Source organism: Scomber scombrus, chromosome 10, assembly GCF_963691925.1.
Source record: "Scomber scombrus chromosome 10, fScoSco1.1, whole genome shotgun sequence".
NCBI lineage: Eukaryota > Metazoa > Chordata > Actinopteri > Scombriformes > Scombridae > Scomber > Scomber scombrus.
In genome coordinates this window covers 26,899,741-26,915,756 of record NC_084979.1, presented here as the reverse complement: position 1 = coordinate 26,915,756, position 16,016 = coordinate 26,899,741, and the positions used below count along the sequence as shown (strand labels likewise).

At 38.3% G+C, this 16,016-nt stretch overlaps 1 protein-coding gene across 1 annotated transcript in view; it reads left to right on the top strand.

Moving 5' to 3' along the window:
* The window catches only part of LOC133988346 (monocarboxylate transporter 1-like), a 33,357-nt gene extending 21,449 nt beyond the window's left edge, over window positions 1-11,908 (top strand). Inside the window, exons 3-5 of the mRNA XM_062427974.1 lie at window positions 7,993-8,136; window positions 8,251-9,039; window positions 9,906-11,908. Coding sequence (XP_062283958.1) covers window positions 7,993-8,136; window positions 8,251-9,039; window positions 9,906-10,195 — 1,223 coding nt within the window. The 3' untranslated portion in view covers window positions 10,196-11,908. The remainder of the gene's footprint in view (window positions 1-7,992; window positions 8,137-8,250; window positions 9,040-9,905) is intronic.
* The last annotated feature ends 4,108 nt before the right edge of the window (window positions 11,909-16,016 follow it).

Genomic DNA, 16,016 nt, shown 5'->3' with positions numbered 1-16,016 from the left:
GATATTTACGGCTATGTGACTCGACGTATCTCTTAGTCAGTCTGTTTCTTTTTGTCAGATTTCGAGCCTGATTGTTTTATTTCTTGAGACTTTTTTATGTCATTCTTCACTGAAGCAAAACACAAACACAAACAAGCCTTTTCTCTTTTTTCTCCCCCCCTCTTGCACTTTATCAGCCCTCCATCTCCTCCATTCAGTCACAGTTTAAATAGTGCTCACCGCTGAAGGGAGATTAGTAGACAATATGAGAAACTGATACTTACAGTAAGAGGTGTTTGCAAGCAAGATGTAAAAAAAAAAAACAGGCACGTTTTTGTTCTGCTGTAATCCGTCTTAAAGCTGCTGGAGAACAACGATTTATATCTGGAGGTTTATAGTGCACGATAGCAGGAGGCTAAAACAACACCACAAAGTGTGGCTTTATAATATTTTACTGGTTTACTTGGGGTTTTTTTTACTAGGTTTTTTTTCCTCACATCTGCAGCCATGCAAGCTTCTCTGTGAAGCTGCACTTAGTTACAGCAGTGCTTCAACATCCTGTTGTTAAGCTGGTATAATGTGCAACTAACAATTATTTTCATTACTGGTTATTTTCTGAATTCATCAATTAGTTCTTTGTCTATAAAATATCAGAATATAGTAAAAAAAAACAAAAAAAAACAAACCATTATTTATTTAATTGATATTACATTGTTTATTTAAACAGTCTCATTGAGATATTAATCTCTTTTTCTAGACAGACCTGCGTACAAGAAATTCACACATATAACCAGTGTTTCCAGTGCATCATTTTGGTACACTCTAAGAGCAAAATTAAAAGGTTATATCTATAAAAAACAATTGTGCTTTAAACAATTTTGTGCTTTTGTCATTTAACTCCTGGTTGTATAAGTTTGAATGGTGATGACATAGCAAAAAGGTCACACCCACTAAGACTAATTCCCAGATTTCAACTCTGTAACAAAAAAAGCAGAAGTGAGTATCCAAGTTCAACTAGTTCATTACTGAAGAACATATAAAATATTGTTAGATTTTGACATTTTTCAGTAAATATCTTTTTCTGCGTAGTTCACGTTGAGTTTCTTCAAATAACTAAACTACAAATTAGACAACCACACTCTATATAATGAATGGTGAAATGCTGATACAATACACAATTCACACAATAGACGATAAATAAGTCAAACATATATAACACATTAAGAGAAGCATGTGCACGATTGCCAACACGCAAGTACAACCTTTTACACAAACTTGACATTATAGGTGTTGTGTTTGAACATAATTAATGAGCAAAAGTAGCAGGGTGGGTTTTCCCAATAAGGCTTTGTAGTGCAAGAGTCAACCTTAGCTGTCAGTTATCCATCATAGAGGATGAAAAGAAACCAGAAGACTTTCACATTTAAGAAACTGAAACCAGAGAATGTGTCCAGGGCCTCATTTAAGGGCCGTACACTCAGCTGAAGCCCTCTGCATAAGTGGAAGTACAGAAATAATAGTACATGTTTGTGTGCGTATAGAGTGGAGAAGTGAGACCCGATCACAAGTGAAGACGCATCGTAAAAGCTGCCTTCAGATCTTTATAGGAAATTTGATCTTTGTTCATCGTGACCTGCAGAGCATAAGTCCAGTTTTTCTACCTCACCCCCTCATTGGTTTTACTTTAAAAAGGTCAAAGGATCAAACCATGGCTCTCCACCGCTGATCATTTCCAGGTGTGAAAAGGACCAAAATCTTTAGGATTCATCTTCTGGGAGACATGAATATTTGTACAAAGTTTCATGACAATCCATCCAGTAGTTTTTTAGATATTTCATCTGCTTCTGTGCACAAAATATGAATGAAAACATTACACAATTTAAGACTGCAGGAGGGTCTTTAGAGAGAGAGAGAGAGAGGATTTCTGGAGCTAAATGATGAGCTGCGTCTTACATATATTTATAATCCCTCTAAAACAGGCTGTTCTTCTCCTCAGTGAAGCATTTCATTAACACTGCTACAACAACAGTAACATCATTTGCATGTTGCAACAGGATTAAAAGGAAGAATGACTCCAGTTTCAGGTCAGGATTCAGATCAGGTTGCTTTCTTTTCTTCTCTTAAGACACAAAGCCAACTTCTCTCTTCCGACTCTTTCTTTTTTTTCTACCTCCGATCTATTGAAGCAGCACATCCTACGCTACGTCTACGTGCCTTGACACCATCATCTCCTTTTTCTAAAAATGGTATTTGTTCCTTTCCACTTACTCATTCAGCCTGTGACAGGCATACGTGCCAGCCTGCAGTGAGTGTGTGTGTTGGGGCATTAAGGAGAGAGAGAGAGAGAGGCAGCTGCTGAAGTAAGAACAGAAGGGAGAAGGGAACAGGAGGAGTGAAATTGCGTAAGGGGAGGCAGATGTTGGAGTAGTATTCGTTTTTTTTTTCTTCTTCCTCTAGTTTCACAATTCAGTCTGTGTGGTTTTGCCAGTTGGTGATGTCAATAAACCTCCCTTTTTCTTCTTCTTTTTTTTTTTTTTTTTTTTTTTTTTTTACTGTAGTCTGAGTAAATTAGTCGGACTTATTTCCCAAACTGGGGCATAAATTACCACAAGCAGTGTTTCCCCTTACTGCTGTGTGGGAGTGAGAGAGGGAGGGAGGGGGGGGGGGGGGGTGCAGAAAGAGACTCAGGAACTTGGCGTCAGTTTTAAAAGTTTGTACCATTTACTCACTGACATTAACTAAACAGTGCACACGCTCAGAGCTACACTGCTAACTCAATACTCTGCTGCTGCTGCGGTCGACAGCCTCAGTGTCACACGCACACACGCCCTCTATTTCTCTTCCTCTCTCAACCATACACTCACTTTTTAAATAGGACACTAAAACTCGCTATTTCAGCCTGATTTAAAAAAAATATATTCATGTTTGAGGCTGTCGTCTGTCCATCTTTTGCATGTTACAGTCTTAAATAACCCCTGTTAGCTTTTTTACTCTGAAAGCTCTCATTGCTCTTACAGTGAGGTTGGTAATTAACATAAATAAACAACAGGAGGGGGCGGGGCCGTCCCGTCAGAGCACGCTGGGACTTCCAAGGTAACGCTACATGAGGCAGCGCACGTACACACACACACTAGCTCATACAGAAGTAGATATAAAAAAAGAAAAAAGGCAAACATGAATGATTCATTGACGTGTGGTGATGTCACTTGATGCTGAGTCATGGTGTAAGCTGCTAGGAACTACACAGGATGTCGGTGGAAGAGTTAAAGTAAGCAGAAAGGATGTGAAGTGAGTCTTCCTGTCTGTTTTATTGGTTTCACAGCATGTAATATAGAGAAACAAGATAATGTCAGCTGCTAATAACTAACAAACAAACAGATAAACAAATAAGATCTGCTTGAGACATAAAAGGAGCAAAGGACAAGAGGACAAGTTGACAGGGAGGTTGTACAAAACCACACAAACATAGATGAGTGATTTGACACAAAATTAATCTGCAACTACTCTCACAGTTGATCGATATTAAGCAAAAATGCTGAAAAAAACTCTTCTCAAATGTGCTTTTCTTTTTCATACATGACAGTAAACTGAATGTCTTTGTGTTTTGGACCCTTTGTGATAAATCGAGACATCTGAAGATGGAAAGTATGTGAAGTGAGAGTCTGTTTCTATCTTCTTCAGGGCGTGTAATAAACAGCAACCGGATAAAGCAATTGCATCAATGCCAGCTGCTAATGTAGTCGACGGTAACAAACAAATTAGACCCAATTTAGACATAAAAGGAGAAAAAGAGAAGAAGACAAGTTGGCAGGAAAGTCGACAAAACCTCAAAACCACAGTCATTAACGCTCTTCTCTAGAAATGAGAACCTAGATAAGTGATTTAACACTAAAAAATCCCTGTTTTTAACTTCTCAGATGTGACGATGACATTGTTTTCTTTGCTTTTCTTCGTCATACATGACAGCACACTGAATATCTTTGTGTTTTGGACTGTTGAGATAAAAAAAAAGACATCTGAAGAGTCACCTTTGACAAATTATAACAGGCATTTTTCAATATTTTATAGATATATGTAGATTAATTCAGATTAACAGATAATAAAATAATCGTTAATTGCAGCTCAAAGTTGAATCACTCTGATATGGTGGCAGATAAATTCTTAATTTATCATATGTTTGTACATTTATATGAAAAACTGCTAATAGCTAATTTAACTTAAATATAGAAATATAGGCTAAAATAAAATAAAAAGAGTTGAAACCCACGACATAACTAACTGTTTCCATGGCAACATCACAAGTTCTGTTTACTTCCCCTTAAAGAAGAGAGCATATTTATCCACCCAATAGAGATAAGACACATAAATATATATATATATATATATATAAATAATAGAGATAAAATCCATTTATAGTCACATTTTTGGAGTTTCACTTTCAGTATGTTTATTTGGCTCTTTTCTTTTGTTTTTGGTCCATTTTTGGATGTAATAAGGGTTAGGGTGAGGTAGCCTTATATGTTTTTTCTGTTAGCTCTAATCTAACAAAAACATAATTTCAGATTAATTAAGGCTAGCTGTTCCCTCCTGTTTCCAGTCTTTATGCTAAGCTAAGCTAACATGAGACCACGGCATCAATCTTCTCCTCCAAACTAAAATGTCAATCTTAAAAAGCCTCAGTCTGATTAAAGGTGGGGGCGTTGTGCTGCACTGTGCTGTGAGATAATATGATGGGTAGAGGGAGAGAGAAAAAAAAGTAATTCATCTCTCAATGACTGTTGGCACAAATCCAATCAGCTGTTTCAGCTCCGCTCATATCATTCCCCTTCTGCCTCCTTTTTTTTTTTTTGGGATAGACGTGACTCATCACCAGCTGCTCTCCTCTCTCACACTTCATATCCTCACGAAAACTGAACATTTTCTGAACGTTTTCTCTGTAGATGAAGTGGGTTTTTTTTTTTTTTTTTTGGGGGGGGGGGACGGTAGAAATCATTGATCTTGAAATATTGGATGCAGAAATGTCACTGCTAAATTTAGACAAAAGAAAAAGCTCACAGCTGAGATCACTCTCGACACGCTTACTTGTGTGTGTGTGTGTGTGTGTGTGTGTGTGTGTGTGTGTGTGTGTGTGTGTGTGTGTGTGTGTGTTTGCTTCGTCAGTGTAAAGCTGAGGACCAGGTCTTTTCTTTCCTTCCCTTCTGCGTTGTTCTTTCTTTCTTTCACAGTGGAGCACACGATGGAGGGAGGGAGAGAGGGAGAACAAATCGTTTATATAATATCTCCCTAGAACACTACTCACTGCCCTCTTTGTGTTTTGCCAGACAGCAACAAAGACTGTCACTGCTGATTTGTTTATGTGTGCGTGAGCGTCGAGCGGACGCAGATTCATTCCTGTCCTCATACAGGTTCGCTTGTGTTTTACTGCTAAAGCTTCAGTGCCGTTCAAAAAAAGGAGGCGTTTTAGTCTGCGTTTCATTTTATGCTCCTCTGGTGTATTCATGAGACACTTCAACCTCTCGAATCTCCTCTTTACTCACCAAGGCGGGTTTATATCAGACTCTCAGTGACAGAAACACTGAATCAAGAGCTGTGTCCCATTCTGTACAACATAATAAATGTATACAGTAGATACTCTCTACTACAGTTTAATGGGTTTTTTTTGCAGTTGAGAAAAAAAATGTGCTTTTTATGTACATATTCTGTATATATGATTATCGGCTGATATGTCAATATCAGATTTTTTAAACTCCTTAATATCGGCATCGGCATCGGCCTCAAAAATCCAGTATTGGTCGGGCCCTAGTTTTTTTTTATTTTTTATAAATTCAGGTTATTTCCTTAATGGTGTTCTGGAGCTGTTTCACCATTTTTGCCTTTTAATTTTATCCAGTGTACAATAATGCACGAGGCATACTAGCTGAGTAAACTAAATATGAACAGCACTCAAACTATTTAACTCTGCTCTTCTACAACATTTTCTAACTCATGATGTACAAAAAAAGTGTTAAAATTGACGCAGCAGACCCATAAATCCTCATTAAAACACGTTGCCTACAGGCTGCTGTCTCTTTAAAGGCCTCTCCTTCCCAGTGAGTCTACTCTGTTCTGATTGGCCAGCACATAGCATCATTTCACTTGTTGTCACTCGGTCTATAGTAAATTTCTAGAATACGTACCTGTTTGAGCCAGAATCCGATCCAAAATATGCAAGTGGACAAAGCAGACTTTCGTTTGTGGGCATGTGCAAAAAAAATCTGACATCATTACGAGGAGGAAAGTAGAGTTTAATATGCAAACTAAGCCTTTTTTGAGGATTTTTACATACATTAAACTCAAGTTTTAGAGCTTTGAGTATGTTCAACACAGACATCCGACATCATAACAGCATAAAAATAACCGAAAATCCCAAAAAGCGTGTTATACCCCCTTTAAATTATTGATCACACATGCATCAGTCCTCCCAGAGTCCTTTTTTAAAATGTGTAAAAACTGCTGAGGTTTCTTTTTTAGTGTCTCCTGTCCGCTGTGAGCACTGTGACTCACTCAGACCCTGACGTAGGATGAGTGTGCAGTATGGATTTGGGACCGGGCTGAAGTGCCAGAGAGGCATTTATCGAGTGAATGCTTGTGTGCATCCAGAGCGCCCCCCCCCCCCCCCGGACCTTTTGTGGTCCGCTGCCAAAAACTCAAGGTCAAAGTCAGCACTAGAGCTAGTTTATGTAAAGGGTGAAGGGCTCGGGGCTTAGAAAACCCTCCAGAGATCAACCATATTTTTTATAAAAGTGTTATTATTGTGTACGTTTTAGAGCCTCCCGCGTCTGTCGAACAAGTTATTGAGCAGTGAGGCCTGAGGAAAGGTCAGATCACTGTCCCGCTTTCTGCCTCCGTCATTGACTTTCAGGCCTTTTCATGCACAGTAAGCTGCACACAGAGCTATAGATTCAGCAGGCCTTTACTTTGTATTCATGTCCCGCGGAGGCAGCGTCAGCCCGGATCCGTGTGAAGGCTCCATTCATGAGGAGTCTGGCAAGCAAACGGAGACACGTGGAATAATTGCTGCTCTCTCCTCCTTCTCTTCTTCCTCCTCCTTACATTTTATCTCTCGGTGTACGTTACTATCACTGTGACGTAATGTACTTTGCACCGCCTGACTCTGTCCTTCTCGCCCTTTCATTCTCACCTCCCCTCCCCTCCCCTCTCTCTCTCTCTCTCTCCTTTTCTTCCCTTCTTCCTTCATGTAGCATCCATTACACAATCAGGCATTGTCCCTCTTTTTTTATAGCACCACAGCACCACCTGTTGGCGAACAGTTAAAATGGGGAGCTGATGAATTTTGTACAGCATTTAGAGATAGAGGGACAGTTATTTGACAACAAATCATTTAAAGTCCTCTTTATTTTGTCCAACCTGAAAATATTCAATTTACTTATCAACATAAAATACAGAGAAGCAACAAATCCTCCAAATCTAAGAAGCTGGACCTAATAGGGAGTGTTTGATATTTTACAATTAATTGATTATTGATTTAATCTATAAATGTATAAAAATGTGCCGACAGGAACAAAACCAAATCTCAAAAGTGTTCATTGTAGAGTGGTGACGATTAGTCTTCATCTGTGTGTGTTCATCTTGTCTTGTCTTGTCTTGTCTTGTTTTGTCTTATCCAGACATTTTATAGACCAAATGATTAATCAAGAACATAATTGACAGATGAATTGTTACTTATAATAAATCAATAGCTGCAGCCCCATGTTCACTTCACAATATTTATCAAAAGAAAAGCTTCAAATTCTCACATTTAAGAATCAAATATTTGACTTTTTAAACTTAATGACTCGAATAACGAATTGATTTGTGAACATAGTTACCGACACAGTTTCTGTCTATCGATTACTCGAATATTCGCCGACTGGTTTCAGCTCTACGAGTACGATAATGTGACGTACATGTTACATTAAGGACTATTTTTTTATTTAACTCTCTATGTCTCCTTTTTCGTCCCGCTCTCTCCAGGTCCAATCAGCAGCATCCTCGTTAACAAATATGGCAGCAGACCAATCATGATGCTCGGTGGCTGTCTGGCGGGGACGGGGCTGATCTGTGCCTCATTTTGCAACACTGTACAGCAGCTTTACTTCTTCATAGGAGTAGTGGGAGGTGAGTGTTGAACATATCTTATGAAGTAGAGTCAGGGTGGCGTATTTAACATATATATTTTTTAATAACATCATTTTATTTTCTCTCTCTCTCTCTTCCCTCTTCTGTGTCCAGGTTTTGGACTGGCGTTCAACTTGAATCCCGCCCTCACTATGATCGGTAAATACTTCTACAATCGCCGGCCCATCGCCAACGGCATCGCTATGGCCGGCAGCCCGGTCTTCCTGTCGACTTTGGCTCCCTTTAACTCGTGGCTGTACGATGAGTTTGGATGGAGGGGCAGCTTCCTCATTCTGGGAGGACTCCTGTTCAACTGCTGCGTGGCCGGCTCCCTCATGAGACCCATCGGACCCAAACCTCTGCCGCCAACACCCGCAGAGGATAAAGCAGCGGAGCCTAAGAAGACAGTCCTGCAGACCATCAACTCGTTCATCGACCTGACGCTGTTCAAACACCGCGGCTTCCTGCTCTACCTCATGGGCAACATCGTCATGTTCTTCGGCCTCTTCTCGCCGCTCGTATTCCTCTCTAATTACGCCAAGAGTAAAGATATTAGCAAGGAGAAAGCCGCCTTCCTGCTGTCGGTGTTGGCATTCGTCGACATGTTTGCCCGTCCCTCCATGGGTCTTCTGGCCAACACCAAGTGGGTCCGACCCAGAGTGCAGTACTTCTTCGCCGCGGCCGTCCTCTACAACGGCGTGTGTCACGTGCTGGCGCCGTTGTCACAGGACTACACCGGGTTTGTGATCTACGCCATCTTCTTCGGTTTCGCGTTCGGCTGGCTGAGCGCCGTGCTGTTCGAGACTCTCATGGACCTGGTGGGGACGCAGAGGTTCTCCTCGGCCGTGGGTCTGGTCACTATAGTGGAGTGTGCGCCGGTGCTGCTGGGCCCCCCGCTGACAGGTAAGACACCCAGCATGCACTGCAGGAAAAAAGGGAGAGGTGGTAGGATTATCAACACCCATCATTTATCACTTCAGCTCCTCTAAAGGCAAAGAAAACTGCGTTCATGTTCATTAGAAATAAACTCAATTGGGAAGTTACGTGTAATATCCTTTTAACATTTAAGATGACGCACAAACACAGAGATTCTCCTCAGACTCGTTTGCTTCATGTGGTTGCTTGTTAAAGATAAGATAAGATAAGATACCTTTATAGTCATTGTACAGTCACCTCTACAACTACATTGGGAGTGCTGCAACTGACGGTGCTTTACAGATAAAAACACAGATAACAGATTTTTTTTACTCTTTAGTTAGTTAGTTGTGGTTTTCTCTCTTTCAGCTGTGAAACGTCACTTCTTTTAACCCTTATATACTGTTCAGGGTTAAATTTGACCAATTTTTAAACCCACACCACCTTATACACATTTCTTTTAAGTGGACTTTTTCTTATGTGACCCCAAATATACAAAAAATGCTTCATATTTTTATTCTTGTGCAGCTGATACACATTTTTATATGCAAATGTCCAAATTTGAGCTGTGTTTATTTAAAAAAAAATTCAAAAATCAGCATTAAACATGTTGTACTCTTCATATTCTATACAATATTCTCCTGGACCATAAAATAGTGATTGTGAACGTCTTTTCTCCATAGATAAACAATCAAACATTTATGAACAGTATGTAAAGGGTTAAAACACTTATTTTTATCAAAAGTCTTTTGTAACTTTAATTCATTTATTTGTGTTAATGAAGCGTTTTGTAATCTCTGGTTTCGATAAACTGAAATCTGACCCCCGTCTCTCTCTCTTTCGTCCTCCTGCAGGTAGTTTCTTCACCTACTACGGAAGCTACGACTACACGTACATCACCTGCGGCATCATCCTCATTATCGCCAGCGTCTTCCTCTTCGTGGGAATGGGCATCAACTACAGACTGCTGGCGCGGGAGAAAAAAGAGGAGGAGAGACGAGAGCGGGCGGAGCCCAAGGAGGAGCAGGCGGCCATGCTGGCGCCTAACTCGCCCGCAAAATCAATCGAGGACGGCGAGGATAACGGAGCGCCGGCCGTCGTCACACTCGACGACGTCGCCAGGATGGACGAGGACTCCGTGTAGAAAAATTCAAAACGACGAGACTCGAGAATTTGACGCGCACACACCCGCATCACCCGCTTCACAGAAACACACACACGACTTTGTAGAGAGAGGAATAATAACTTTATACCCTTCAACACAAACCCTTGAAGCCATAGAGACAAAAAAAACAACTTCTTCTACTTCTATCTTTTAAAAAAACACAAACAAACTGAGACCGGCGCTGCTGTGGAGCTCGTCACGCAGCGTTTTCACCGCTTTCAGACCTCCGTTTTTTCTTTTTTTTTCTTTTTGGTATTTGACGTGCCTTTGGTAAACTCAAGTCCTCCCGGTGTAAGAGAATAATCTGAGTAAACCTGAAATGAGGACTCTGCTCTCAGGGTCTTGAGCTGCCGTGAAAGGTTCTCACACACACACACACACACACACACACAAACACACACACACACACACACACACACACACTGAGTACATTTTATTACAGCATCTACTTTTAAAGATACTGTATGTTTTTTCTCCCTTCACACACTGCAAACACACACACACACACTGATATTGCTTCACTCCTCAAGGGCTGGACATACATTTAAAGGGATGTTCGTATTAGCGTTGGTGTCGTGTATCTCTCATCTGTGGCGTGTTCACATGTTTAGTTTTAAAAGTGTGACGTCAACAAAAAAACTTCCAGGTTTTAAAACTATTTTTAATTAGAGGAAGAAAAATCTGGAAGGTCACTATCACACAGGAGGAAGAAGACGTGTTGATGTCGGCAGCAGTAGTATTTTTAAAGTTTAGTCAAAAATGTAGAGTTAAAATTGTTTAAAGGGGTCATCCATCGTCATCATCTTCGTCGTTGTCGTCGTCATGATGCACATTTCCAGGTCTGTATTTATATTCTGGGGCTCTACTGGAATATTTTTGCATGATTTACACTTCAAAAAACTCCTTATTTATCTTATACTTGGCTCTTTATGCAGCCACTCAGTTCAGCCTCTGTCTGAAAAAGGCTGTTTTATAGCTCCTGTCTCTTTAAGAGCCCGCTCTCCTCTGCTCTGATTGGTTCACTTCCGCGCTAAGAAACCATGAAATGAAAGATAGCAGCGGGATTTCACAACTTTATCTTGTTCTTTACTCCTAATGTCAACTTCTCAAGTATGTTTGTAACATTTTCGAGCCCGAATCCGATCCGAAATACGAGCGTGGAGAACGTAAACGACACATTTAACAACCGTAGCGACTTTAAGGCTACAGAACAGGCGACCGTCAGATTGTCGTCAACGTAGAGGAAAAAAAGCGTTCAGAGCAGGATGAAGCCCTGTCGTTTGTCTTTCAGGGAGCTTTTTTAAATGATATACGTTAACCTCAAGTTTTGACTATGTTTAACATAGATATCTAACATCTAACAGTATATAAATAACACATAAGCACAGTATGACCCCTTTAAAAAGATATAGGAACTTTTAAAACTGAAAACTAATGTAGGAATCTTTTCTTTTATTCTTTTTTTTGGCAGGTTGGGTGATTTTTGAATGTTACAATCTGTTAATTTGTGTGCTTGTACATAAATGATGTGTGTGTGTGTGTGTGTGTGTGTGTGTGTGTGTGTGTGTGTGTGTGTGTGTGTGTGTGTGTGTGTCATGTTGTATCATACACCCTCCGACCAGAGCAGCTCAATGAGACACATTCGAACAAAAACCCCCCCACACGCTCACACAGTTTTTCTCTCCGCCGCCGCTCGCAGTATTAAAATGACGCCACACGCTGGTTTGTGGGGGAACAACAGGCTGTGGTCGCACCAGTAAGACGGGCTTACTGGTGACACGTGTGTGTGTGTTTGTGTGTGTGTGCTTCGACCAGCTCGGCTGTGGTGCCAAAATAGGGGAAAAAAGAGACAAAAACTTGCACAAGATCCTAATTTTTCTTTATAAGTTTTGGATTGTAGAAGTCGTAGCACCCCACCATGGTGTTCTTTTTTTTTTTTTTTATTAAATGTGAGTTTATTTTTAGTTTACAGTTATATCAACAAACCTTTGTGATTTATGATCTATTTTAGCTCACTATGACAATCTTGACAAGTACAAATAATCTTTTTAATGGACTTTTGGATGAAAGAATGTGTGTGTGTGTGTGTGTGTGTGTGTGAGAGAGAGAGAGAGAGAAAGAGAGAGAGCGAGTGAATGAGAGGAGGTGTGTATGAGTGTGTTTCTAATCTAATCTGTAGCAAGATTTCATCATTTCATCACTTTCAGTCTCTGCAGTATCAACATGAGCAGAATGTGTCATATCAGATCCACCGCGTGTCCGTTTTTGTTTTAAATCGCAGACATTCAACGGTTTTAATTATGCCTTCATCAATAATCAATAACTCGGGAGTTTTACTGCTGAAGTTTGTTGGGAGAAAAAAAAAAATCTAGTGTTTTTTTGTTGTTGTTTTTTTTACACCAGCAGTAGATGAGACGGACCAGAGAACCTCTTCAGCCTGAAAATAAACTCCTTATTTTCATTATGGAGGGAAATAAATGGAGGTTTTAGACTATTTTTAACTTAAGATTTTTGTGCTTTGTGGGAAAAAATGTTGAAACTTTTTGTTGTAAAAATGAAAAACCTGAAAGTATAAAATATTTAACAGTTTTGGAGGAAAGGTTGTTTTTTTTTGTTTTTTACCTTTTAGACTTTTTCAGACTGTGATCATTTCTTGTGAAACGGTTAATAATAATAATAATAATAATAATAATGATGATGATGATGATATGTGAACCCTGACTCTTTATAAATACTTTAAAGGATAATTCTGATTATTCTGTGTTTTATTATTGTCAACAAATCCCAAACCAATGAATTGATCCTACCGACAAGTCTGATAGTCTTCCTCTTCTCTTCTGTGCTGCAGACTTCTGACGACTTTTTATGATTTTTGTCCCAAAGAAAAGCTTTAAAAACACATAAATGAGCCTCAATGTTACACCGAGTGACTCTTTCCTTCATTAACATAAAAACATTCACTGTATTCTAAGTTAAAGCTGCAACAATTAGTCGATTCATCGATTAGTTGATCAGCAGGAAAATTAATCAGCAACTACTTCTGCCAAATATTTGCTGCTTCTCTAATGTGAGAATTTGACACTTTTATTATCGTACGTGATAGTAAACTCAAAAAAACAATTGAAGATGCCAATTTAAGGCTTTTTTTCAATATTTTTGACATTTTATGAACAAAAATATGAACTGATAAATCAAGAAAATAACAGTCTAGATGAATCAGTTGCTGCTGCTGTAATGTGAAGTTTGTGTGGCAGAAAATAGTCCCTAAAAAAAGCACTATTTACTCCTGTTTGAGTATCAGGAGCTAAACACTACAGTGTCGAGTTGATTAAAGGAGAATTATTTCACCTAAATGAAATTATATATTTGTTTATATATATTTTTTTTTAGCTTTTTGTGTTGAGTAGAAAGTTTATTTGACGCTTTGAGCCCTAAAGTGAGCTCATTGAGACCTAATAACATTTCCAATTGTCCCACTCTTGGGATTTGTTGACTAGTATCACCTGTTTTATCCTTTTAAAATCTGAAGAAAATCTTGTAACAGAGCACTTATTTCTTTTATTTATTTATTCCCCCTGAGTCGCTGCAACATTTCCACAAAGAAGAGATTTTTAAAAAATGTCTTGGTTTCATTTCAGGTAACAAATCACACAATAAACCTTCAGATATTTAAAGAGGGAATGTGTAAATGAATGCAGGGGCCCGTTGATTTACACCACGACCAAATATAAAGTATTTTTTTATTAAAGTGGTGTTTATTGAGACAGCAGTTTGAGTCGTTACACCGAGGAGGGAACTGAAGTTTTAAGGTTATGTGCTGGTGTCAAATGTTCATGTTATGTTTATGGTCTGTAAAAACATCACAGTTAACAGTATTATTACAATAATCATTAAAATATAGTTAAATTACTTCACATGATGATCATCTCTGGTCTGTGTGCTGCAGTTTAAACTCATTTATTTTGTAAATACACAAATTCTTCCTGATTTAAATTGATTTATTTTGATTTCCTGGAGTCCAAAAACTTTTTTTCTACTCAGTGTTTTAAATTAACCTGTTAAAAAAGCAGAAATGGCAAAATCAGGACTGCTCAGTGTTCATAGTCTCACTAAAAACGACGAGAAATTAAAAACATGGTGGTGACGGTTATGGAAACAGTTGAACTACGGTGTATATAGTATATTACTATAATATAATATAATATAATATAATATACAATAATATACTATAATATACCAGCACATCTCTAGAACAGGTCGATGCTTCAGGGGAACGAGCAGAGAGATTATCTGCTGCTGTCTCATTACGTCTTCATCCCCTCAACTCATTTTCTTCAGTGATTGACATAAAAAACAATAAACTTTATTTATTTATTATTTTTCTTTTCTCCCGATACGGCGCCGAGAAGCTGCTTTTCTTCCAAAAAATAAAAAATAAAAATGTACTAAAACCTTCAGTTATTTTTTTTGCCTTTCAGAATTAAAAAAAAAAAAAAAAAGGCGACATCTTGAAAAAACTGCAACAAAAACAAACAAACAACCATTTCATTGAGAAGCTGAATGTTGACGTCTTTCAGTGCAGGGGACTTTTAAACGGTACTGTATGTGAAACTGCTGCAGCACCTTTCATGTGTTTAATTACATAAAACAAAAATAAAAAGGAGAACAAATCATTGTATTTTGCTTTTTGGAAAATAACGTGTCTTTTTTTTTTTGGCTTGTTGTTTTTTTGTTTTTTAGTCTAAATAGTTTAAAATGTTTATATGTGTGAAGTGTTTTTATGACTGATGAGAATGAATGAATAAAAGTTTTTTAAAACAGATCATCACTTTTTTTTTGTTCAGTGCAACAAAGAAATCACATTTCACAACAGTATTTTACAATAATTACACTTTATACAACTTCTTACAGTAGTTTGTTGTTTTAACCTAAAATCAGCTGTTTTGAATCAAAGGAATAAATTTGACATTTTTGGAGATTTAGTTTTTCCTGCTGTTAGTTAAAGAAGGAGGAGGAAAGCAAATAAGCATCCAGGTGTAGTTTTACAGGTCGGGGGGGTTTCAAGTCACCGCTTCAGATTAAAAAAGTCAAGAATATAATAAATAAATAAATAAAACATGTTTGCGGAAATGTTTCAGAAAGTTAAAGTGGTTAATTTCAATTGTTATATAAAACATGTTTAATGTGATGAACGCAAAGCTGCATCATATTTCTCTCATTATAGCACAAAATCTTTCTTATTTTAACTAGAAAATGTATTTACATATTACATTTCTCACTATAATAATACAACTAAGTTAAGTACTTTTATTTTAACAAACAATAAAAAAAGCTTTCAGAAACCTGTTAAGAATGACTGAGTGTCTCTAGCTCATAACAATCACATCCTGCACGAAATTTAGATTTTACTCCTCAGTTATTCTGCAGGTCAAATAAATCAGATATAAAATATGAATTAGTGAGTTTTATAGATGCTGGTAGTATTTCTGTTCCCTTTATTAGCAGCCTGGCTAGCTGTTTCCATCTGTTTCCAGTCTTTATGCTAAGCTAAGCGAACCAACTCCTTCATATTTGGTATTAATCTTATTTTCTAACTCTCGACAAGAAAACAAATTATCCCAAAATGTCGAAATATTCCTTTAACAGCAATAAACAAGTTCACATGTGAAGGATCTAGAGTTGTAGCATCTACAGAGACAGAAGATGAAGACTGTGAAGGTGTTTCTTTGACGTCATGTGAGGAGATTGTGATGATGTGTGTGTGTGTGTGTTTGTGTGTGTGTGTGTGTGTGTGTGTGGT